The following is a 27247-nucleotide window of genomic DNA, read 5'->3' on the forward strand; positions in this document are numbered from 1 at the left end:
TCTGCTAAATGACTAAATGTAAATGTAAAGAAAAGCTGAGGGAACAGAACGGGTCACAGAGATCCTCACCATGGCAAACAGCGCGCCCTGCTGGACATCTTGGGTAAGTACATCACTTTATCTTTTTATCACTGTTTATCTTTTTATCTATCCCGATCTGGGATAAGATAGCTAACACTGGGCTTATTACTATTATTATATAATGTTTTTAATGTTCTTTAATAGCGATAACTCAAAACAAATATATATTTGAAATATTTTAACTCATCATCAGGGATTAAAAAAAAATAATATAAATGGCTGGCGCTTTTTCAAAATATCTTTTTTTTTTAACTACATCTGAAAGTTCAGAGCGAATAAACTAATGTTAATCACTGAGCACGATATGTCCGTTGCTGCACATGCGCAGTCGAGTTTCTCCGCCTCAGGTCGCGCGTCCACATTACACAGGCTGGAATGTTTTGTGAACAAATGATCTCCAGTGTTTTACAGGTTTACTACATGTACAGAAACACGAGGAGCGTCTCAACATAGCGTCATGGACGTTGATAAGGTAAACTATAGGTTACTGTCAAGTTTAACATGTTATTAATAAGACAAAACGATTTTAAATCCAGCATTTACAGAATTCACTGTCACTGTGATTCTGATGTAATGATCCACTTCTACAGGGTATTGACGGGCTCTTATATTTCATAAACAACATTTTAGGCCTTAAAGGTCTTAAACTCAATGAAATATTGTCTTGTAGGTCCTAAATCATTTTAAACATTTCCTAATTTTTCAGTTGTTTATGTGAAAGCTATCCAATCAATCCAACACGCATCCAATCTCTATAAACTTCAATAAGCAAAACTATATTAATGACTATTGACTAATATTGTCTGATGTGCGAACATTTAGTTTTAAAGTTGTTAAAAAAATGTATGTACAGAACTAGGGTCTGTGTGTTTTTCAGCATATTATTTAATATCTGTATAACTTTGGTCAAATGTTTTGGGTCTCCTTCCACAAGCTTCTCACAATAGCTTGAAGAAATTTACACCCATTCCTCCTGACATAATTGGTGTAACTGAGTCAGATTTGTTGGCTGTCTTGCTCCCACAAGCTTTTTCAACTCAACAATTTTCTCTAGAATTGATTGAGATCAGGGCTTTGTGATGGCCACTCCAAAACATTCACTCTGTTGTCCTTAAAGCATAGCTTAACTAATTTGGCAGTGTGCTTAGGCTCATGGTCTGTTTGGAGACCCATTTGTGGCCAAGTTGTAATGTCCTGGCTGATGTCTTGAGATTTTGCTTCAGTATTTCTCCATAATGTTCTGTCTTCATGATGCCATCTATGCTGTGAAGTGGACCAGTCCCTCCCGCAGCAAAACAGCCCCACAACATGATGCTGCCGCCCCAATACTTCACAGTTGGGATGTTGTTCCTAGGCTTGTAAGCTTTCCTCTTTGTCCTCCAAATGTAACACTGGTCATTGTTGCCAAACAGTTCAATCTTAGCTCCATCAGAGCACAGGACATGTCTCCAAACATTAGTCTTTTCCAAGAGTAATTTAGCTAATTGTAATCTGGTTTTGTTGTTGATTCTGGCTTGTTGATTTGCCCATGTTGTCACACAAGGAAGCAGTGTGTTTGAGCTTTTCCTTCAATACTATTCTACAGTTGTGCCTCACATTAAGTCAAATCTTGTCAATTAGCCAATCAGAAACTTCCAAAACCTTGACATCATCATCTGAGCTTTTTATGAGGCAGAATAATCTTATTGTGTGTAAACTTGACTTTTAAGAAGAGTTATAACAATTTCTCAAACAATATCTCTCTCATTATTCTGCTATTAAGCAGAACAGAAACACATATGATCATCCTAATTTACCTAAAAGAGAAAACGTTTAGTCACATTAACATCTGACCTTTTTTAAATGGTTATGTGCCTTTTTATACAGTGTATAAACCTCTGGTTTCAACTATATATCAGGTATTTTTCCATAAATGATTACTTGCGAGTTAAAGCCTTTATTAAAACTTCATTAAACATTTTTTGAGCAAAATACAATTCAAACACAGGGGTTTCCCTCCCTGTTTACAAATAAACAGATGCATAAAAATAACAGTTGCACAAAATCTTTAATAATTAAAATACAGAACAGGGTTTTCTCCTGGTTAACACTATACAGCACTACTGCGCTGTTATGCAAATAACAAAGTTAACAGAACCATAGAAAACAGAGCAAAAAAAGGACACACTTAAATAATAATAACACAACAAAAAGTATTGTAGGATAGAAAAGATCCACATTGAATGTAAATATGAAACACAGTATGTTATACAATTACAGTGTTGTTGTAAGTAATCCTGTATAGCACAGTTTTGTGATCTATAAACATCACTTAAATCAGCTGTATATGTTTATGTAGTTACACAGTTACACATATGTATTGTGCACAATTAATTAACAGTGCACATATCCAAGACATCTAAAGAGAAGTCTTTCACTCCATGTAAAAGCCCTACACTTTTTCTTTTGACCAAACTTGTTTTACTAAATATTAAATAAGGAGATGCAAACGACTATAGATATGAGAACGAAAGAGTTTCAGAGTGCTGTGATGATGCTGGTTAAGCATATACATGTAAACAGTCATTATAACTATAGCTATATGTGCTAGAACGGAAATGTAAAGACGAGACCTTTGTGTAATAAATACTGAACTGATAATCAGTGAATATGAGGTGGTTTCTCTTTGGAAATATGGTATAAGTTCGTCCCATTTTGGAACTTTTATTTCTTGTAAACACATTCAGGTGCTGTTTGTCAATTTGACAAGGGTTCTACGTTCGTTCTTGCTGACAATTGCGGAAGATATGATGGATAAAAGGTTTCTGGTTAACCGCTGTGACAGCTGCAGGCGCCGTGTGACGTGCGTGCACACGACATGGAATCAGATTTGTCTGGGGAGTCAGAATTCGATATAACACCAGCACTGCATGTTCCTACCAACCCAAGCTCATTCTGGAAACGTAGCCCCGCGGACGTTTCTGGAGACCGCGATTTACGTGGCCGGAGGTATGTAAAGGCCGCGTTTGGTTTTTTTCGACCGTACGCCGCGGGGCGGTGTGGCTCCGCTCCGCCCCTCCTCTTCGCACTCGCCGGCCGACGGCTCGCCTCCGAGTGGAGGGCTTTCCCGACGCAATCAGTTTGTCCGCCTAGCTCACAGCGTTGCGTCCGCGGAGGTCGACCGGGATCGAGTCCGGGGAACAGCAGGTTCCGGAAATCAGGTGAGACGAAAAACGGAATCCGAAAAATGAGGGCGAGAACGCGACGGGATCCGAAAACGCGGTCAAAATCGAAGACGAGGGCTTTTGCTTTTTTTTTTTTTTCCACGATCCGGCGGCTTTTCGGCTCGGGCGCGAACGCGAGACGTGAAAAAGCGCGCACAGCGGCCTCTCGCAGATCCGCGAAAACAAAAAAACGCTCGAATACGTACCTCCCGGGACGTAAATCGCGGTCCGCAGAAACGTCCGCGGGGCTACGTTTCCACAATGAGCCCGGGTTGGTTCCTACATGGTCAGTGATGGGTTGTTTTTGAAGGATTCGTTCATTTTGAACAAATCTTTTGTATGACTCAGGGTAGAGCTGCACGATTCTGGGTAAAATGACAATCTCGATTTTTTTTGCCCAAAATAAAGATCACAATTTTCTCACGATTCTGTAGATTTAAAATAAAGGTTAATATGAGTGGGCTATTATTATTGTTATTCTCTAACATGTGGTAAAACAGCAATAGGCTCTGTGTAGCTCTACTGTTGGTTAAAATGATCAATTTTGTGTAGACTTGGAATGGTGGACTTGAACAGACTTTAGATTTGTCCTGGTCATTAATGCTGATGATAATTCTGATGTTGAATTATTGGGTTTGAGACATTTGCTTTACATTTGCATTACAATCTGTCATTTTCTGCTTTAAATCAGCGCTGTCGTGATTTTCGTGAGTACAGAAGACTGCGTGGGTATTTTTGCATTTCAACTTTTTGCAACTTTTTGGGCTGGAATCAGTCAGCTACATCTAGCAACACTGTGCGGGTATTTGATTTCATTTCCACTGCTAAGAGCGGTTCACTTCCCACGCGGCCTCCAAAACGGTCACTCTGTGCCACAAACTGAATGTTATGTACAGCATTATTACCTGTTATTCACATCCTGTGCAGGTTTTGTTCACTAAAGTAGACTTCATTCAGTGGCGCGCGGGCCCGCCCTCTCTGTGGGAACAGCTGACGGTCAGCTCACGTCACGTTACGTGTGATTTTTGCGGTCGCAAATACATGAAGACAGAAATTACATTTTTGAGGTGAATCATATCTTATAAATACAGCATGTGACTCTTTCAACACCATTTGGAGGTGTCCACGTTGCTGAACAACGCATGTAAAACAACGTGAAGACTTGTGTTGCCACCATTGCTTCTGTCCTGAACGTGAAAATATGATTGACAGGATCGTAAAAATGCTGGATTAAGATCGTCTAGGGGGTCGAATCGAGATCGCGATCGTTTTACGATTAATTGTGCAGCTCTAACTCAGGGAGTGAATAGTTGATTTGCACATGCGCACATTTGTGCAAGTGGAGCTCGCGTGCTACCTTGAAGTAGTCTGTTTTGTGCAGATTGCGCACGTGTGGCCTCAAACCATATCGATATGAGCAATATTGGATAATCCTGCATCACCTTGGGGAATTATATCGATATATCTCCAGAAGTCGATTTACCGCCCAGCCCTAGGGCATTGGCGTTTTATGGCGTAGACGGCTCTGCGGGCTTTATCTCTCAGCACATTCACTGCAGGATTAAAGTTTCCAGTGGAGGTGATGTTAACGCCTAAATTATTATGCTGTGATGTGTGTGTTATCGGCTTGTTGCCTAGTGTGAAAGTGTGTTGTGTTCCTTGGGTTCTGGCTCTTTTTTTGGAAGGTCATGATTTAGTTTTTTTTAGGTTGACGGTCAGGGCCCAGGTCTGGCAGAACTGGTCCAGTGGCTGCAGTTTCTACTGAAGGCCCTGTTTGGTTGGTGAGAGCAGCAGCAGGTCATCTGCCTACAGCAGGCATTTGATCTGAGAATCGACTGAGCTCCAGACTGAGCGCCAGCTCGTTTATATAGATGTTGAATAATGTTGGGCTCAGGCAGCAGCCTTGTCTCACTCCACGCTCCTGGGAGAGATATTTTGTTCTTGTGCTAATTTTGATGCCACATTTGCTTTCGGTGTGCATAGATTTAATAAGGTCATAGGTTTTTCCTCCTATACCACTTTCAATCAGCTTATAAAGTAACCCTTGGACAGTGTGTTCTTAAATTAGTGAATGCAGTGTATAAATGTGGTTGGATGTGGTAATTTCAGCCAGATCTCACTAGAAAACGTAAGTATTTTACATTTTGACAGTTCATTGGCTAACTCGTATGAATTCGTACGAGTTCAGTCGTACGAAATTGTATGATTTTAAAAAGGAGGTGTGGCACCTAACCCCACCCCTAAACCCAACCGTCATTGGGGAATGAGCAAATCATACTAAATTGTACAAATTAGATCGTAAAAATTCATACGAATTAGCCACTAAATAAAAAAGTTACGAATTGTCGTGAGATTGTGTTGGTATTTTTTTAGAAATCCAATTTGACTTCTGCTTAAGACATTATGTGTCGTGATGAAGTCCAGTAGTCAGGCAATTATTAATATACTGAATAACTTTCCCAGGTTGCTGCTCACACAGATACCTCTGTAATTATTGGGGTCAAATTTATCTCCATTTTTAAAGATGGGTGATATCAATCCTTGATTCCAGATATCAGGGAGGTGACCAACACTCAGGACTAGATTAAATAATTTTCGGATGGCTGATTGAAAATTTAGGGCTGGTTTGTTTTATCATTTCGTTTAATATTCCATCAGGTCCAGATGCTTTTTTAGGTTTAACAGATTTACACTAATGCGTTTACACTAATGCGTTTTAGTTTGAAAATGCATAAGTCTTGCTACGTTTACGCCATCCATCCACACTACGCCAGAGTTTTTAGAGTGCGGAGCATTTTGGAAACATTGGAGAGGCTGTTTTCATTCTGAAACGCTGCTGCTCCGTCTCAGTGTGGATGAGGGAAAACGGAGACATCTGAAAACGGAGGCGGGGCTGCTGAGATTCACTACCTGATTGGGGCTTTTGTGTCATTGCGTATCCTTCCCTTATTCGTCAAGCCTCTATCACATGACTATAACACATGGCTTTAACGCTAGCGGAAGACAGCAGACCATCCTTCACTGTAAACAACAACATAGACACAGAAATGGGAGCGCTGTTTGCACTATTGTCTGTTTTAGGCGCCATTGTGCAGTTATTCATTTGTTACATTTAGTAACATCTCGACCTCGTCGTCCGTCCACAAAAATACCTCTCTTGCTTTCTTTGCCATCGCGTTCATTGCTCAACTGGCGTTTGTTGACTAACAATAACCAAATGCCGAGCGTGACACATGTTTCCTGTTTATACGCAAACGCGCATGCCCAGAGTGCGTGAATGGTCACGTGATATACGTTTTTGGTGGCGTAGTGTGGACGGAGACATGTTCAGAAACGCTAGGTGAAAAGCTAGTGTGGACGCGGATCGTTTTAAAACTAAAACGCACTAGTGTAAACGGGGCCTGAATTTTGTCTTGAAGTTCGATGATAGTGAAGAGGAAGTCTAATGGGTTGTGATTATCTTTGATAGTCAATTCTAGAGTTGCCAGCTTTTTTTTTTGTTATTTGACTTTGTCTACAGTTTCTGTCTGTTTCTACTTTATTGAATAGTGTTTGGAAATGGTTTTCCCATATTACTGGATTTTGGATCGGTTGTTCTTCATGATCATTTTTGATCAAGGTTTTCCAGTTGTTTTGGGTATATTGTGTTTGTTTGTATTGTTTTGGTGTTTCACAGTAAAGATAGTCTCTGCATTATTTGGGTCTCTGTGTTTCTGATTTGACAGGTTTCTGAGGAGTTTCCTAATTAATTGACATTCTTGGTCAATCCAATTTTTGTCATTTTTGGGTCGATTATTTTGTCTGGTTTTTACTTTTAATTTTGTCTGTTTAGCTGTTTATTTGAAGCTTGTCTTTTACTGCCATATTAACTCCTTGTTTGGTGTGGGCATTAAGAAGGAGTTCTTGAGTTGTTTTTGGCTATTGACTGCATTCTGGTGGTCTTCTGCACTGTTCTCAGCCCATCTCTATGGTTTTCTGATGTTATATCGTTGAAACACTCCCAAACGAATCATTTTCGTAAAGTTCTCTACCAGAGCATGGAGGAACTTGAACCTGGAAAAACAGGTCAGAAAAACTAAACCTACTTGAGCCAAAAGCAATGAGAAATCAGACACGAAATCAAAGAACAACATGAAGAATGGAGTTAACTTGGTTCAGCAGTGGGACCACGCCTCACTTTGTCTTCTTAACCAATCACCTACTCCCTAAAACTTATTTAAGGCAGACCAGTCCTCTAGCACCGTTCTACATCCTTACAATAAAGTCTTGCTCAAAGTGTGGCGCGGCCCATGCTGGTGGAGTTATAGTCTTCTGACCTGATTCTGTCTGTTGTTGGACACTCCAGCCTTTTTTCTTGTACTGCAGCACAGAGATAAAACACACATTAATATCAAATGATGATTTCCTGTAAGTTATTTACACCAAACGTCTCACCTTATGAACAGGAGAATGCAGACGAGAAGTAAAACTGCACATGTGACCCCGATCTGTATTGCTGCATACACTGAGGAATCCAGATGTTTTGCAACTGCAGAAATCACACACATGTTGGTGGTAAGGTCACAAAAATGTCACAAGCCAGTGCAATATTCTGTCAGAAATTACACAAAAACTGAAGGAAAAGCCGCAGTTTAATGCACTCGAATGAAGCGAAAGAAGAAATAGTCCATTAATGTGGTATTACTTGAATTTCTGTCCAACTAAAATCATTAGGCTTACACTATCATTTCTAAACTTTCATCTTTCATCGAAAATCTGGGCTATTATCAAAATACATGTTCACTCAGAGAATCACTGGTGTTACTGAACTCTCATAAGCCCCTTTCACACAGTGATACCGGTAAATATCCTGAAAATTTCTGGAAAAGAGCATTCACACATCCATTCCAAAATACCGATAAATTCTGACATCATTAACCAGAAATGAGCTCTAAACGCCTGCGCTTGTTTTTGTAAATATTTGATTACACCACAAACTCTGTGGATGGATCAGTATTGTGAACAACTTCGATGAAAACATATAGAGAAACACTTTCGCATGTCGAGATGTACATGATATGTGTGTGTGCCCATGGGCTGTTTCATAGGCACACGCAAAGCCTGAAGGTAAACAAACAACGGCTTATCATAAGCATCTTATCGATAATTAATTACACGGTTGGCATTAAGATGAACATATAAACGTGATCTGACTAATTTATAAATGTGTCTGGAAAAATATTCTAAGGCTTTTATTCTCATAAACCGCGCGGACGTGAATGCGTCTGACTGTTCTGATTGGCTAAAGCAGACGTCTCATGTCAGCACGTTCTAGACGTGCACGCGCTCTTTCCGGCAATCTTCCTTTTGCGTTCACACAGCGCATCATTCCGGCAAATTACCGGTAATGTTACAACTTCTCTTTCCGGAAAATAGCCAGAACGAACTTACCGGTATTTTCAAAAAGGACCTGTTCACACATACAACCCTGCTGAAAAATCCAGCCTAAACCAGCCTAGGCTGGTTGGCTGGTTTTAGCTGGTCAACCAGCCTGGTTTTAGAAGGGTTTTGGCCATTTCCAGGCTGGTTTCCAGCCATTTCCAACCTGGTCTTAGCTGGTCAGGCTGAGAGATGACCAGCTAAAACCAGCTTGAACAGCCTATCCAAGCTGGGAGTCCAGCCAAAACCAGCTATATCCAGCTTAAACCATGCTGCTCAAGCTGGTTTTAGCTGGATTTGGCTGGTCATTTTCCAGCCTGACCAGCTAAGACCAGGCTGGAAATAGCTGGAAACCAGCCTGGAAATGGCCAAAACCCCTCTAAAACCAGCCTGGTCAACCAGCTAAAACCAGCCAACCAGCCTAGGCAGGTTTAAGCTGGATTTTTCAGCAGGGAACCTTTCCGGAAAATTGCCGGAAAACTCTGTATGTGTGAAAGGGGCTTTTAACTCACTCTGGACACCTAAAGTCAGGATCAGAGTATTTCCATGTTCATTTCTGGCTCTACACACTTGTATAGTAATTTATAGTAAAGGGAAATATTTAGGAAAGAGCATTATATTAAGTATACAGTTAAAGTCAGAATTATTCGCCCCGTTTATTTTTTTCCCCCACAATTTCTGTTTGACAGAGAGCAGATTTTTTCAACACATTTCTAATCATAATAGTTTAATAACTCATCTCTTATAACTGATTTATTTTATCTTTGTCATGATGACAGTAAATAATATTAGACTAGATATTCTTCAAGACACTTCTATACAGCTTAAAGTGACATTTAAAAGCTTAACTAGGTTAATTAGGGTAACTAGGATATGGCTGTATATCGGCACTGGTGGGAGGCGTGCGTTGCGGCTGAGTGCCTTAGTGCCACCCCCCCAGTGCCGATATGCAGCAATATCGCACTGCTACGAGTATGAGATTGCGTTTATACAAAAGTTTGACGGCATAATTGTGTATATAAAAACAAAATCAAACATGGAGAGTCTCAAAAACCCTTTTGTATGAGGAACTACTTTCTTCCGCGTTGGATTCAAACCATAAGCTGACAGTTAAACAGCTGAGCAAGCATCTTTTAAACTTTAGATCTGTAGTGTCTGCTTTCTGCTGGTTGTATGTGGGTGGAGTAATACACGAAGAGTAAAGAGACTGTATATATATATATATGTGTGCTAGTTATAAAGTAACATAACAGCAACTACACACTCTAGCTATGACTTTGAGCTGTTCATATAATGAGAGAATCTGTACTCACAGGTGACATTGAGATAGACCTCAGGTGATGTGAGTGTGTGTCCATGTACAGCACATCTATATCTGCCTGCATCTTCTCTTCTGACTGACGGCAGCAGGAGTTCACTGCTTCTCTCAATCATTCTCTCTGAGTTTCTGTACCAGATGAATGTTGGTGTGTCAGTCAGTTTACAGCTGCTTCTACATGTCAGACGGACTGAATCTCCCTCTGTCACTCTCTCAGGAGACTCCAGCTGAAGATCTGAACACAACACACACATTATATCTAGTGCTGCTCTCATACACTGATTATTATTCTACATCAGTGGTTCTCAAACTTTTTTCACCAAGTACCACCTTAGAAAAAAATCGTCTCTCCAAGTACCACCTTACGACGCTATTTTTTTAACCAGTATTAAAAAATAGCGTCGTAGGCCTAATTAAGCAGCTACAGGTGTGCACAGTTTAAAAACGATGCAGATTACTTCCTATTGTTAAGAATATGTGTTATTGTCAGTCACTTTAAACATTTTAAATAGTCTGAACATTAACTGTGCTTGCAGATAAAAAAAAAAGTTTTAGTTAAAATGTGCTTTTAAAAATTCATTAAAAAATGGCGCTGTTCTTAAAAAGTAAAAAGAAAACTGCTGTACTTAAATCTAAAGTATTCATTGTAGCCTATTCATCAAAAGCTGGAAATGCTGCTTGGACCTTATAAATATAGGCTATATGTCATATTCCTACACTTTCAGACAAATCTTGAAATATATGTTAAATGTACATATGACAGGGTTCATACAGGCACAGCCTAATGAAAATCAATTCCAGCACCTATTTTTTTTTCAAGACTGACATGCTATGTATTGAAGACCTGAAATGTATTCTCAGCAACCCATAAAACATTGCATAGGAATAGATACAAATAAAACCATTAAAAATAATATTTATTAATCATATATTAATAATATAATAAACCTGCACTAAATGCTTGTGAAATTTTTTTTGTACTCAAGTAAAAATACTATTACACTGCTAAAATAACAACATTTTTAGTAAATAATGCTAATATTTGGTAAAAGTACAAAGTACTCTTTTAAAAAGTACTAGTTGGTTACTTTTGAATAAAAAAATCTGATTTTCATTATGAAATCACTTTTTTTAAGTGTAAACCTGATTTAATGGTTTGATTGCTTAAATCCCAAAGCTACTTGTATAGGAATATGCACTAACAAAGGAAAAATGCTCGATTTTTCCTTTCATGACAATTAATCTTTTTCAATAGCACTGGTAAAACTACCAAATAATCTTTAAGGCCATAGAGACACTTTTTGCCCATTTTTAAAAAAAGATATTTTTAAGCTTTGAAAGGTTAAAGTATATGGTAAAAAGATTTTTATTTAGCCTTTTATTTACATATTTTACACTTTTTTTCTTTACAATATGGCAAATTTGTTTCTTCAATAGCTGTACATCACATGTAGATTTTATTTTACACTTGATCTTAATCTAAAATAGAAACTTAAAAAAAATACAAGTACACTGTCAGTAAAAAAAATTAATAAAACAAATGACTTCATTCTACTTGAGGTATTTGAAATATGACGACACTACATTTATCAAAGCAGTGCTTTAAGAGCCTTATTGTAAATTTTGATAAATAAACAATAAGTAACAATGGATTGCTTTGATCTGTAATGCTTTAAGACAGATCAGAATACAGCTAAATGTATAAATCACACATATACCTCATCCAGAAACATTTCCAGCATAATTCTTTTGTCGTAAAGAAACAAAAAAGCTCCACCTTTGCTAAAGTTTCACTTGACAACACAGCCAAATAAGAAGACCATTAGCATTGTTATCGATCATGCATCAATCTATTTCTAAATACTTCATAACTTTGAATACTTTTGACTAAATTTAGTCAAGGAATAAAGATAAATAATGTCTACTTTAATAGTGGAAAGATCGCGATTGTATTCTATCTGAGCACACACGCGATCATGAGAGGACTTGCAGTTCATTTGAAAAAAGCATATTTAAGAGCTCGCATATCTGTTTTAGTGATTTGTGTACATGAATGCGCTCTCGTGTTAAAATAAAGCACTCGCCGCATTTGCAGAAATGAGTAATTGCGCAATACCTCCATTCCCGCGCCGCCATTCAGAATGAATTTAGAGGAGTGACAGGTCAGAGGCGAGTCGACTGGCTGTCGGAGAGCGAAACGTGTATAAAGATCATCAAAAACGCAGGAAATATGTCCGCGGTTTAATTACTCTGCTAGACATCTCTATAGTGAAAACATCCGAGAAGCATTAATCCAACAAAACATTTGTTTTTAAGTAGTTTTTTCTGTCTCTGCAACACAGAAAGCATTTGTCCCGCCCTTACGTTTCACGCAACTAGACAAGGTCGACTTTTACTTTTCATGTCAGTCAAATCACGCTTCAGAATCAATTCTTAAACTTCGGAAACTGATTTTCAGCAGCTTATGACACAATGCTCTAAAATAAACATTCTAAGCACAGCGCTGTGATCGTACACTTCACAAAACAGCCAATGCTGATCACATCGATGTTATATTACACATTTGAGGATTAAAAGTGTTAATTCTTTCATTATTCAGCGATTCCTCCGCGTACCACTAGGAGGAAGCCCGCGTACCACTAGTGGTACGCGTACCACAGTTTGAGAACCACTGTTCTACATAATGACCACAAGAAGAGAGAAACCTCATAGTCACCTGTGACAAAGAGACTCACTCCTGGAGTGCCAACGTATTTCCCGTTTTGATTAGTAGTGAATTTGAAGTAATAGTCGTGTTCATCTTTCTCTGTCACGCCACTCAGTCTGAGGTGGCAGTTCTGCTGTTTATCTCCCAGATACTGAAGCCTCTGCTTGTATTCAGGGTCCACAGACAGATCTGAATACTTCTGACCCTGTTTTGGAGGGTTGTTGGTCCAGAATGCTGTCCTGACCTTATGGCTTTTAGGGTATGTATAAGTGCAGCTCATTATCACGGTTGAGGATTTTAGTGCACAGATGTGTAGAGGAGTGTACGTCACACCCCAATCATTATCAACAACATCATCATCATCATCATCATCATCACAAACAACTTCTGTAATACAAAATTTACAATAAACAAATCATGCAGAATTCACAAACTGATCATGTTTAGTATTTAAATTTCCTATGGTTGTTGAGTAGAGAATGAAAAAAAGCAGAATCCAGCAAGTAAATAGTACAATCTTTTAATAGAAGACTTGTACATTTAACTGATTAGCAGGGCCAGACGGAATCTGCAGACGTTTTTTGCTATTTCTGCGGAGAATTTTGATAAAAATCTGCGGATTTCTGTGGAATTATTTTGGGAGTATCCAGCAGAGTATCATAACTAAGGCCTTAATATATGAAATAAAAAGTAATAAATTACTGAATAAAAACGGAATAAATTCAGATTTACACATTTACTCAAGTAAATAAACAGAATTATTGATGGGCTAAAAATCTGCAGAATTCTGCGGAAAATCTGCGAAATTCTGCGTGTGCAGATTCCGTGTGGGCCTACTGATAACATAACATGCTGATTAATTATCAGTTGTTTATATATGCATATTGTTTAAATTAAAAAAAACTAACATACAAACAGCACTGTTATATTGCAGAAAGACACCAATGAAAGCACAACAGACACTCACTGTGAATCATAAGAAGGAAGATCAGAGGAAGAGCCATTCTGAATGACATCATCATCACCATGGCAACAACTACAATAATAATACAACAGGTGAAAAATAATATTAATATTAATGAAAAATACTTATGAATAATACTTATGAAGGATCACAAAAGCCTGCATTTATTGGATCATAAATACATAAATACAATTTTGATTTCTAAGATATATATATATATATGCACACACATACACAGTTGAAGTCAGAATTATTAGCCCCCCTGTTTATTTTTTTGCCCCAATTTCTGTTTAACGGAGATTTTTTTTAACACATTAACACATTTAACACATTTCTAAACATAATAGTTTTAATAAATCATCTCTAATAAGCACTAATAAACAGCTTAAAGTGACATTTAAAGGCTTAACTAGGCTAATTAGGTTAACTAGGCAGGTTAGGGTAATAAAGCAAGTTATTGTATAACGATGGTTTGTTCTGTAGACTATCGATAAAAATATAGCTTAAAGGGGCTAATAATATTGACCATAAAATGGTGTTTAAAAAATTAAAAACTGCTTTTATTTTAGCGAAATAAAACAAATAAAAGTTTCTCCAGAAGAAAAAATATTATCACACATACTGTGAAAATTTCCTTGCTCTGTTAAACATCATTTGGAAAATATTTTTTAAAAGGAAAAAAATCAAAGGGGGACTAATAATTCTGACTTCTACTGTATGTATATATATATATATATATATATATATATATATATATATATATATATATATATATATATATATATATATATATATATATATTGAGTGTAGTAATTTTAAAAAAATATTTAAACCTTTAAATAAAGTTATTTTGAAGAAGAACAGACAAATCGTATTGGTCTCAACCAACTAACAGTGTACACTTCTTCATAAATAAATATATGATTAATCTGGTCATTACCTACCGTACTGCAGGACAGCTCATCAACTGAACCAGAAGACTTATGAGGAAGAGTCTGCCAGCCTCTTATAACCAACACAGCGTCATTTCCTGTTTTTCTATATACATTTGATTGTAGACTATACATTAGAAACCAGAAGTTTACATACACTCTAAAAAAGGAACATAACCATTTTAAAAAAATGTCTGATGGTAAATCATACTAAACGCTTACAATTTTAGGTTCGTTAGGATTACCTAAATGATTTACATGTGCTAAATGCCAGAATAATGAGAGAATTATTTTATTAATTTCTGGACAGTCAAAAGTTTACACACATTTTCTTGGTATTTTTCTTAGCTTTGCTTTTAAACTGTATAATTTTGGTCAAATGTTTTGGGTCTCCTTCCACAAGCTTCTCACAATAGCTTGAAGGAATTTTGGCCCGTTCCTCCTGACAGAATTGGTGTAACTGAGTCAGATTTTTAGCTCGCACAAGCTTTTTCAACTCAAAAATTTTCTATAGGATTGAGATCAGGGTTTTGTGATGGCCACTCCAATGCATTCACTCTGCTGTCCTTCACGCACATTTGAACTAATTTGGCAGTATGCTTAGGCTCATGGTCTGTTTGGAAGACCCATTTGTGGCCAAGTTGTAATTTCCTGGCTGATGTCTTGAGATGTTGCTTCAGTATTTCTCCATCATGTTCTTTCTTCATGATGCCGTCTATGCTGTGAAGTGGACCAGTCCCTCCTGCAGCAAAACAGCCCCACAACATGATGCTGCCGCCCCCATACTTCACAGTTGGGATGGTGTTTCTAGGCTTGTGCGCTTTCCCCTTTGTCCTCCAAATGCAACACTGGTCATTATGGCCAAACAGTTCAATCTTAGCTCCATCAGAGCACAGGACATGTCTCCAAACATTAGTCTTTTCCCCAAAGTAATTTAGCTAATTGTAATCTGGCTTTGTTGTTGATTCTGCCTTGTTGATTTTCCCATGTTGTCACACAAGGAAGCAGTGTGTTTGAGCTTTTCCTTCAATACTATTCTACAGTTGTGCCTCACATTAACTCAAATGTTGTCAATTAGCCAATCAGAAACTTCCAAAACCTCAACACCATCATCTGAGCTTTTCCAGAGGCGGAATAATCTTATTGTGTGTAAACTTGACTTTCAAGAAAAGACATAACAATTTCTCAAACAATATCTCTCTCATTATTCTGCTATTAAGCAGAACAGAAACACATGTGATCATCCTGACTTACCTAAAAGAGAAAACGTTTAGTCACATTAACATCTGATTTTTTTAAATGGTTATGTGCCTTTTTATACAGTGTATAAACTTCTGGTTTCAACTGTATATCAGGTATTTTCCATAAATGATTACTTGAGAGTTAAAGCCTTTATTAAAACTTTATTAAACAATTTTTTTAATATAATATAATAATTTTTATATAGTGTACGTACACTTCTGGTTTCAACTCTATATGATATAGGACATAAGAATGTTTGTTTCTTTCAGATTTTTTCAAAATCTCATAAAATGTTTATTTTTCCAGTTTTAATTTCCATTCCAGATGAGATTACACGTATAGTTTCCACTTTCCAGTATACGTAAGCCTAAAATATAAGACTATTGCATGTAAAGCTGGGCTTTGATGATGCATACTGTAAAAAGTCCCTTAAAAGTTATATAAATATCCTCATATATGCGAGGGAGGGACTGCGTGGAATGTTGATCTATCCAATGTATAAATCTGATATATGCCATTCATTCATTTTCTTTTCAGCTTAGTTTCTTTATTAATACAGGGTCGCCACATTGGAATGAACTGACAACTTATCCAGCACATGTTTTACGCAGCGGATGGCCTTCCCGCTGCAACCCATCTCTGGGAAACCCCCACACACACACACACACACACTATGGACAATTTAGCCTACCTAATCCCCCTATAGCGCATGTGTTTGGACTGTGGGGGAAACTGGAGCACCCGGAGGAAACCCATGCGAATGCAGGGAGAACATGCAAACTCCACACAGAAACGCCAACTGAGCCGAGGCTCAAACCTGCGACCTTCTTGCAGTGAGGCGACAGCACTACCTACTGGCACTGCGCCGCCTGATATATGCCAATACATGCAATTACATATATGACATGCAACACTGTGAAAAATGCAGGGTTCCACACAATTCATTCATGTTGTCCCAACACAAATAAAGTTAACCTAACACTTTTAACAAATTTATGTGGATTGAACATTACAAAAAAATTAAGTTGTCCCAATGAAATCTCAAGAATTGTGTTTGAGCTCATTTTAATTAAGTGAACATGTTATAAAAATCAATATTTTTGAGTGAAGTTCATGTTCGGATTGCACATACATAATATTTATGTAATATATGCAACATACATTTCAAGATATTCCAAAAAAGGCAACATTATTATTGTTTCAACCATTGGGAATACAAACATGTAAATATACATGGTCGAATGGGATTATTAACAGACACTGTGAAGTCCCTAATATGATGATGACGACTCTGCGCTTCCTGTTTCACACATGAATCATATACTAAGTGTTTGCATTATCTCCAGTGTTTAAAGTTGCATCACTACAAGCTTTTATGCATGATCTTCTGATTCTGCATGATTGAGTTTGATTTGTTTTAATTAATTAAGCTCCATTTCAGTAGTGACAAACTAAAATCAATACTTTGTGCAGGTATAATAGAATGAATTGTACTAAAATCTATTATTAAATATGAGCACATCATTTTCAGTGCATGTGCGTGTCCAGAAACAGGAAGATGGCTGTGGTTTCGATCTCTCTCAAAACCAACAGAGGCTTTGTGGGATTTCAGTCTGGCTGGCACAAACCCCCAGCCCACACGGCTATTACTAATATTTAAATGAGCCTAAAATGACATCACATCTACCATAATCAATGAAAAACATCAGACTACAAGTGTTCTCAGGTAAACCTTTCCCCATAATCTAAAATAGGTTTGGATGTTTAGTCTAAAAATTATCTGTGAATGATTCTGACGAAAAAAAGCATAGTTTAATGCAAATATCTCATATTAATATACACTCTGAACCCAGAGCTGAAAATAAATACTAAGGGTGGCAGTCCAGACGAGAGAGGAAAATGACAACAGCCAATCAGAGTCAGAGTTTTCACTCATTCATAGTGTTTTAATGGGGACCTATTGTAGAAAAACAAATCAATTTTATAAGGGGTTTAAACACAGTTGTGTGTCAGCAGTGTGTGAATATCTCCAGCCTCTAATAGTAAAAGTGAATTATTTCTATTTTATATAATCAGACTTGATAGAATCAGTCTGCAGAAACACTTTGATTGACATTCTCCCTTTCTACTTGTCATCAGAGGGGGAAAGCCCCGCCCACTAGTGCCCATCTCTCCCTCATTAGCATAAACAGCAGCCCTGAGTGAGAAGCAGCCGTCTGTCCATTAGCCATTGTAGTGGTTTTCTTGGTTTTTCTCTTACTAAATCAAACTCAGTCTGGAGGTTATGAATATCAGAAGAATATACTTTATTGTCGACAACAAAGGAGAACTTTCAGGAGACCCCCAGTAGCATCTCTGTCTGAAAAATTCTGACTCACTCCTGTTCTGGCCTTACTTAAATACCCTTTTACATCCGTTGTTTTCCTTTGTTCTCCATATATTACACAAGATCCCTCCTAGTTTAACCCTTGACTCCAAATTCCACCTCTGTCATCTGTTTTTCCCTTATTTCTACATATGTCACACAAATTCCACCTAGGTTAACCCCTGACCTCAATTTCCACCTAGGTTAACCCCTGACCCAAACCTGGTAACTATATAACTTATCCAGTTCTTGTGATATGGTAATTCTTCTAATGGTATGCAAGTCTACAAGCAGATTATATACATACAATTTGAATATATATATATTAACTTCACACTTTAAAGAGTATAAAATCCACCTCACCATTAGAGTGTTTGAGCTGCTGTAGATGATGTCAGCATAGACTAACAGTGGCTCCGGTTTCCCCCACAGTCCAAACACATACGCTATTGGTTAACTAAATTGGCCGTAGTGTATGTGTGTGAATTAGTGTGTATGGGTGTTTCCTAGTACTGGGTTGCGGCTGGAAGGGCTTCCGCTGTGTAAAACATATGCTGGATAAGTTGGTGGTTCATTCCGCTGTGGCAGCCCCTGATGAATTAAGGAAACTAAGCTGAAGAAGATTAAATGATTGTCTTTAAATAAATACTTGTTGTCTTATTGTTTTGTCTTAAGATGTACACTAGTAATAAAAGCTGCTTAAATGCCCTTAATTTAACTATAAACCCTGACTTAAAGTAATCTGTGAAACTGTGTCTATATGTTTAGAACAACAAAATACTGTAGGCTACTACTCTACATAGTACTCAATATTGTCAAAGAAGTCTTCTGTGGTAGTTTATATCATATTGCTTATGTGTTTGTTTTATTCAACAGGGGAGTAATGTATTATTTACATTGTACTGATCAAATGTCCACATTAGGTATATACATACACCAGTCATGTTTGATCTTGAGGAGATTTCTTTAGCTCATAAATCACACAGTATTTTGAAAATGTACAAATGCAAAATGTTTTTTTTTTTTTTTTGTGGGTGTTGGGTTTAGAGGAAGAGAGAGAGAGAATATATAGTGGAAACATCACTACATGACATAAACTGGAGAAAAGCTGAGAGAACAGGCTAACAGCGCGCCCTAGTGGACAACCTGGGAACATCTTGTTTATTGGCTCGTTAATACTGCATATTTGTAAAGTTGTTTATTAGCGATAACTTAAAACAAAATATGTATTTCAAATATTTCCTCCAACTTATCATCAGAGATATATAAAAATGAACGCTTAGCGTTTTTTTCCCAAAATATTTTATTTTGCGGTCAGTTTTTAAAAAACTAAATCTTGACTACATCTGAAACAAGTTCAGCGCGAGTAAACTAATGTTCATAATGTTTCTCATTGGGTAAACTATCTCTCTAAAGCGCGCGATTGGTCCGTTACTGCACATGCGCATTTGAATTTCTCAGCCTCAGGCCCCGTTTACACTAGTGCGTTTTAGTTTTAAAACGGCGTCTTAGAATGAAAACGATCCGCGTCCACACTCGCGTTTTACCCAGCGTTTCTGAACTGCTCTCCGTCCACACCAAAACGCTGTAAACGCACATCACGTGACCACACACACACACTTTGGCAAGCGCTCCAGCATTTCTACCCAGATGAGAGCTCTGCTAGTCGGACTTCTCATCAAGCATCTCCCGCTGGATCTAATCTCACTATATTTATTAAACGTGATATTTCATTCATCTTGTTGTCTTTATCTAACGACATATTCCCTGACTTTGGTCATTGGAATTACTTGTTCTCAGGTAACGTGTTTTGGCTGAGCGCAAAGATAAGTTAATGATTAATGTAAGCACGTACATTCTGTATATTGACTGATCGCTTGCCTTTATTTCCTATAATGTATAAACTTATTGTATGTTATACTTTTATAATGGCCATTATCGATTATTAAAACTGATATTCAGCAAAAGAGAGGGTGCGTTTCGTATTTTCACTGAAATTGAAAGGAGGCAGTTGTTATAGGCTCCGTTTTGTTATAAATATCCACACAGTGAAGATGACGCTCATATATGCAGCACAACGCCTCAACATTTCTGCTGTCTGTTAAGTTATTAATATTAAAATGAAGATAGGCAGTTCCTTATATCAAGTTTACATTTTATTGTTGAGAAAGTGAAACAACGTAGCCAACGTGATGTGAATGAAGTTATAAAGTACACTGTTCCCTGTGAAGATTGACGCGTGTCCTCGGTATGTTTTCCATATCAAACTGAGAAGAAGAGATGCAGCCTTGATCAAACTTGCGAAGTCTGAACTTACACGGAGAAGATTCAGGACTGAACTGTGTGTTAGGCTACTTAATATTGAGGAAAAGCCCCAATCAGAGAGGCGAATGTATGCAGCCAAATGCATACAAATGTCTCCGTCTTTCCCCATCCACACTGAGACGGAGCAGCAGCGTTTCAGAATGAAAACGGCCTCTCCAGCGTTTTCGAAACGCTCCGTTTTCGGCGCTCGAGAACTCCGGCGTAGTGTGGACGGATGGCGTAACCGTAGCAAAACTTATGCGTTTTCAAACTAAAACGCATTAGTGTAAACGGGGCCTCAGTTCTGTAAACAAATGATCTCCAGTGTTTTACAGGTTTACTACATGTACAGAAACACAAGGAGCGTCTCAACACGGCGTCATCGACGTTGATGAGGTAAACTGTAGGTTACTGCCAAGATTATCAAGGTATTTATAGGACACAAATCATTTAAAGAATTCACTGTCACTGTGATTCTGATGTGATGACCCACAGGGTATTGACGGGCTCTTACATTTAAAAAAAAACAACATTTTAGGCCTGACAAGGTCTTAAATTCAATAAAATATTGTCTTGTAGGTCTTCAATCGTTTTAAATGTGTCTTAAATTTGTTTATGTAAAGCTATCCAATCGAATATTTTCTTAGGGGTGGCCAGAAGAGTGAATCAGATATGTTAGTGGCTCCAATCAATCCACAATAATTTAGAGGCTGCTGTTTATTTATTTATTTAATTATTGTGAATTTACTTAAGTACATTTAAATTAATAATATCAACAAAAAAATCATATTCGGGTGGAAAGTTTACACAGGGGTGGCCGTGGACCCCTTGGGGGCGCCCCTGGATCCAACACACATCCAATCACCAATAAACTTATACAATGAAAACTATATTCATAACTAATATTTTTAGTCTGTTGGGCGCCCATTTAGTTTTTAAGTTATTAAAAAATGTATGTAATGTGTTTTGACACATTAATTAAAATATGTTATGAAATAACTCACTAAAGTTAGTTTTTAAGTAAGTTTGTTTCTGCTTGGCCGATTTTAAAAATAAATCCTCAGCGTTTAGCCTTATATAAATCAGAAATTTCATTCTTCATGGTTCTATACAATGTCAGAAATAATGTCACAAACAAATAACTTTCGACAAGAAACATTTTAATACACAATATTAAAAAACATCAACATATGAGACATGCGTACACTGTAGTTATATACTTTAGAAATGCTGGGTTATTTACACCCAATTTTGGGTGAAATATGGACAAGTATAATAATTGTTTTTTCCAAAAATAAATATACTGTTGTAACTTTATTGGTAAAGTCTAAAAGGGATACAGCTGCGGATACATCACTATAGCATACATTTTGTGACACTGTACAATAATAAATCATATTTTTACATTACAGTGAGAGTTATGTTTAGGGTTGTCATGGGGGCAGGTATTAATAAATTATAATATAATAGGTAATACATAATAATATCAACAATGCTTGGTTTAATTGCTGTTTTTACATTACTGTGATGGTTGGGTTTAATATATATAATTAATATAATTTAATAAATAATATAAATAATTCTCTTAAACCTCCGGCTTCAGCTGTATCCCTTCTAGCAACAACCTTTACTCTGTAAATGCTGCAGCAGGTTTTCTCCATATTTTGACAGAGAGAGAGAGAGAGAGAAACTAAGTCACATGATGGCAAAATAACACTATTAATGCAGCAATTCATGAAAATTTCCCACATCTTGGAAAACATTACAAAGCAAGCTATTAACAGAAATCAGCAAAGCAAGTAAAAAAGTAGATGCTGTAATTTCCTTCTCTGACACACTGAACCACAGTCTATGAAGACACACTGATGTAAATAACCACAAAGAAATGCTTCTAGTCTGCAGTGTTGCTAAATCTGACCATGACTTGCTAAAGACAGTCAACAGCCAGGAGAAGTTGATAAAGCTGAGTGGACTGTTCCTGATGTGACTTGACGTGGTTAATTCATTATAATCCTCTGCAGTAAATGTAATCAAGCTTCACTTTCAATCCAGTTTATGATCCCGGAGCTTTGATCAAGCTGTAAAGCGGTGCATTATTCACCACAGCACCAGATCTGTGGAGCAAAGATCAAATATTAATGACTATTTACAGAAACTAGAACCCGATCAGTATGTTTTCTCTTATGCAGTTGAAGTCAGAATTATTAGCCCCACTTTAAATATTTTTTTTCTTTTTAAAATTTTTTCCAAATAATGTTTAACAGAGCAAGGAAATTTTAACAGTATGTATGATAATATTTTTTCTTCTGGAAAAAGTCTTATTTGTTTTATTTCGACTAGAATAAAAGCAGTTTTAAATTTTTTAAACACCATTTTAAGGTCAATATTATTAGCCCCTTTAAGCTATACATTTTTTGATAGTCTACAGAACAAACAATCGTTATACAATAACTTGCCTAATTACACTAACCTGCCTAGTTACCCTAAATACCCTAGTTAAGCCTTTAAATGTCTTGAAGAATATCTTGTAAAATATTATTTACTGTCATCATGGCAAAGATATAATAAATCAGTTATTAGAGATGAGTTATTGAAACTATTATTTTTAGAAATGTGTTGAAGAAATCTCTCCGTTAAACAAAAAACTGAGGAAAAAATAAACAGGGGGGCTAATAATTCAGACTTAATATATATATATATATATATATATATACAACAGTTCTGTCTGGTTCTCAAATCTGATTGGCTGAAAGCCGTGCGATATTCTGCAATATCAGAACTCCTGCAGCCTCTTTACCCTTTTTGTATTACTCCGCCCACATACAGCCAGCAAAAAGCAGACACTACAGATCTAGAGTTTAAAAGATGCTTGCTTAGCTGTTTAACTGTCAGCTTATGATTTGAATCCAACGCGGAAGAAAGTAGTTCCTCATACAAAAGTGTTTTTGAGACTCTCCATGTTTGATTTTGCTTTTATATACACAATTATGCCGTCAAACTGTTGTATAAACGCAATATATAAAATATATAATATAATGCCATCGCACGCCTCCCACCAGTGCCGATATACAGCCATATCGCACTGCTACTCGTGTGATATTGCTCATATATATATATATATATATATATATATATATATATATATATATATATATATATTACATATATTAGTAAATTAATGGGCTTTTATTTAACAGGCATATTAATGGGATTACATTAGTAATCAGAATGGTAAGTAAATTAATCAAACAGTGACTGAACACAAACCAATAAAACTAGGTTAACCAGGAATCATCGCACTTCTTAAATTATGATTGTTTCGTCTGATAAAATCACGTTTTGCTTCATGCAGCGTCTGAATAACTGTGAATGACTGAACTATAGTCATATTCATGTGCAATTTATTAGTGTATTTCAAGCAGTTGGTTTGTGTTATTAGTTCTGTAAAGAAAATGTCAGATCAGCAGCATTATGTTGGCCCATGAAATCAGAAAAAGGATTTATCAGCCGAACTCTAAATGAAATACTTAGTGTAAATGTTTTATATCATGTAAGCCAGAGATTGTCAACTGGTGGACCTCAGCAATCCTGCAGGTGGGCCGCGAGATTAAAATCACAATATTGTATTATAATATTTTGATTTCAGTATCAGTATGTGATATTAAAATAATCAAAGCAATGCACTTTGTGTTCTGTGATTACTTCAAATTTGGTGCAAAAACAGCCTCATGATTGCATCTGCGACCCGTACACTTGCGTCTGTTCAGTCACACACTATGTGTGAAGTAAAAGTGTCTCTGTGTATTTTTGTGAACACTTTAATATATGCGCATATTTGTGCAAATTAAAGTCCTGCAAGTGTTTTATAATAAATGCACGCCCATACAGGAGGATCTAGCGAGGCTCAGTGGTGTTTATAGATGGTAAAATTAATTTGCATATGAGCTTCAGATGCGCTCTGGTGGAGCTGTGCACTGTTCCTGTCAGCGATCTCCCAATAACATCCAGCTGCAATCCCAGATGCCATCACATTTTTGTGCAGACAAACATTTTGGAGGAAATGTCAGACAGGTGGGCTTTCAAAAGGTGGGCGCCAGAGTGAAAACAGTTAAGAAACTCTGATGTAAGCGAATGTGTTTTAGGTCGTTTAGTTTCTCACCTGAGAGCAGAATCAGGCTGGAGTTGCTGGTTTTCCAGTATAGTTGCGTACTCGACTGTCTCAGGATCTGTGGGTTGAGGAGTTTGTCCTTCATCTGTTTTCTTGAGTGAAACGTTCACAAATGAATCATTTTCATAGACGTGTCTGCTTGGATCTTGAACCTGGAAAAGTCAGAAAACTAAATCACCTGCTTAAGCCAAACTCTGATGATGAATCCAGCATGATCAACATGAGAAATCAGATACTAAAACAATAAAAGAACAACATAATGAAGCTGTAATTAAATCTTCTGACCTGAATCTCTCTGTCGTTTGACACTCCAGCCTTTTTTCTCTGCCTGCAGCACAGAGATGAACATGTAAACACACATCGATATTCAATGATGATTTAATGTACGTTATTTACACCAGTGTTTCTCAACCACGTTCCTGGAGGACCACCAGCACTGCATGTTTTGGATGACTCCTTTGTCTATCACATCCATTACAGGTCTTTCAGTCTCTGCTGATGAGCTGATGATCTGAATCAGGTGTGTTTGATTGAGACATGAAAATGTGCAGTGCTGGTGCTCCTCCAGGAAACTGGTTGAGAAACACTGACTTAAACCAAACAACTCACCTTAAGAGCAAGACGATGCAGATGAGAAGTAAAACTACACATGCGACTGCGATCACAAACCCTGTATACAGGGAGGAATCCTGATGTACTGAAATGACAGAAATCAGACACGTTGGTTACAGAAATGGAGCAAACCAGCGTATTATTCTGCCAGAAATGACAAAGAATCTGAATGAAGATGCCACAGTGTTATGCAGTTGAATTAAGCGTGTCATTAATGTGGTATTACTTGAGTTTCAGTTCATTAACTAAATGTATTAAAATATTACACTGTAATTTCAGTGACATTTTAATTTAAGTCACAATTCATGCTATTAACAAACCATTAACTAAGACCAGTAGCTCACTGATCAGCTGCTTATTGATAGTTTGTAAGGTGTGAAAGTGTTTTTGGGAAGGATTAGGGAAGCGTAAAACATACTTTAAAACTGAAAAAGAAATATTGCAGTGTTAGGCAGATGATAAGCCAGCACTTAATAACATGAATTGTGATTTAAACTGAAGTGTAAGTGTGATTTCTGAATGATTTAAGCTGTTCAAATAATGAGAGAATCACCATCATCATCATCATCTTCCTTATCTTTATTCTCTTCACTGCTTTTATCATTATCACAGACAACTTCTGTAAAACAAAATTAACAATACACAAATGAGCAGAATTGACAAACTGAAGATGTTTGCTGATGGAACTTTAAGTGAGTGTAGGATGAAGAAGAAAGACAAAACGGCTGAGATTATGTTTTTACTTTATTAATAAAAACCCAATTGACACAAATTGAGAACACAGCATGCTGATTAATTGTCTGTTGTTCAGAAAGATAAGGTTCTGTCTGCGTTCTGAATGATTTTGAGATATTGAGCTTTAAAGTTTCTGCATTCCATAGCAAACAGTATGTGTGTAACATTTGTTTTGTTAAATAAAAAAGTCTTAAAATGTAAACAACTTATAAAACACATCCCATAATGTAAATGAGCTGTCATTTAATAAGATTATGTCAATAATTCAATTTTGACAAAAATGTCAGATAGAACCTCATAATTCTATGGTGACAATATGTATATGATTTAATTTACAATAACAACACTGTTATGTTGCAGAAAGACACTAATAAAAGCACAACAGACACTCACTGTGAATCACGAGGAAGATGATCAGAGGAAGAAGAGCAATTCTGACTGACATCATCATCACCATGGAAACACCTACAACAATGACACAACAGGTTTATTATTGGTGCAAGGGCGTAGATTTGCTCTTGACATTGGTGGGGACATACATGCCTAGAGATGCATAGTGCAAATTGATTACATGTATAAAGTACTTAATAATGTAAAAGAAACACTTAATAATACAAATAACAATTAATGAAGAGTGTTCTACGCCACAACAGTCAATTTACATGATTTCACTGCAATCTGGCTCTGAGTAGGTATGAATGTAGAGAAGTTTAGAGAGGTGTGTGACGCAATGTACCAGTTTATTTCAGATTATTGTTTTTCATAATCGTAAACTGAATTTCCATTAATTGCACAGCCTTGGTTAATAGTACTATAGTGGACTAATAGCTAACTTGACTTTAACCCTTTGTGCACAAATCGGTTACTAAGGGTTGACAGAGCATTATTTCATTTTGAAGTTAAATTATCAAATCCACTCCAGGCCTGTAGCCAGCCTGGTGAAAGAGGTGGTTCTTTTTTTCTGCAAAAGCGGACCTTTTTGCAGTTTTACGCCTCAGCTTCTGCTTAACTATGAGATTTAAACACTGCATTTTAGTGACATCTTAAGCAGTACTGTTTTTGCTGGATTGGCGAGTCAGATGTCATCATAACCACAATTTTTGAAGTACTAAAAATATTTCCTAAAAATTTGCAGTAAAGAAAAATTAAAACAAGACAACAAATATATTACATCATATATCATCATAACATAGCAATC

General features: G+C 36.9%; 1 protein-coding gene and 1 long non-coding RNA gene across 3 annotated transcripts; one reads left to right on the forward strand and one right to left on the reverse strand.

The window, feature by feature from the left end:
• Positions 1 to 397: 397 nt before the first annotated feature.
• Positions 398 to 26996, forward strand: LOC141375215 (uncharacterized). Of its 2 annotated transcripts, XR_012382902.1 has the most exons (5): positions 418 to 553; positions 7730 to 7838; positions 13662 to 13783; positions 16172 to 16226; positions 26410 to 26996. It is a non-coding gene; the product is annotated as an uncharacterized lncRNA (long non-coding RNA). The 2 variants fall into 2 exon arrangements; XR_012382901.1 differs by lacking the exon at positions 7730 to 7838 and having other exon boundaries at positions 398 to 553.
• LOC141375214 (uncharacterized) lies at positions 3385 to 13779 on the reverse strand. The gene is made up of 6 exons (XM_073907665.1): positions 13695 to 13779; positions 12737 to 13114; positions 10016 to 10255; positions 7719 to 7812; positions 7601 to 7643; positions 3385 to 7337 (listed from the first exon to the last, which is right to left on the reverse strand). Exons 1-6 carry the CDS (start codon positions 13753 to 13755, stop codon positions 7266 to 7268), a joined length of 888 nt encoding a protein of 295 aa, XP_073763766.1. The 5' UTR covers positions 13756 to 13779; the 3' UTR covers positions 3385 to 7265.
• Positions 26997 to 27247: the final 251 nt, after the last annotated feature.

The sequence above is a fragment of the Danio rerio genome, chromosome 1, assembly GCF_049306965.1.
Source record: "Danio rerio strain Tuebingen ecotype United States chromosome 1, GRCz12tu, whole genome shotgun sequence".
NCBI classification, from domain to species: Eukaryota; Metazoa; Chordata; class Actinopteri; order Cypriniformes; family Danionidae; genus Danio; species Danio rerio.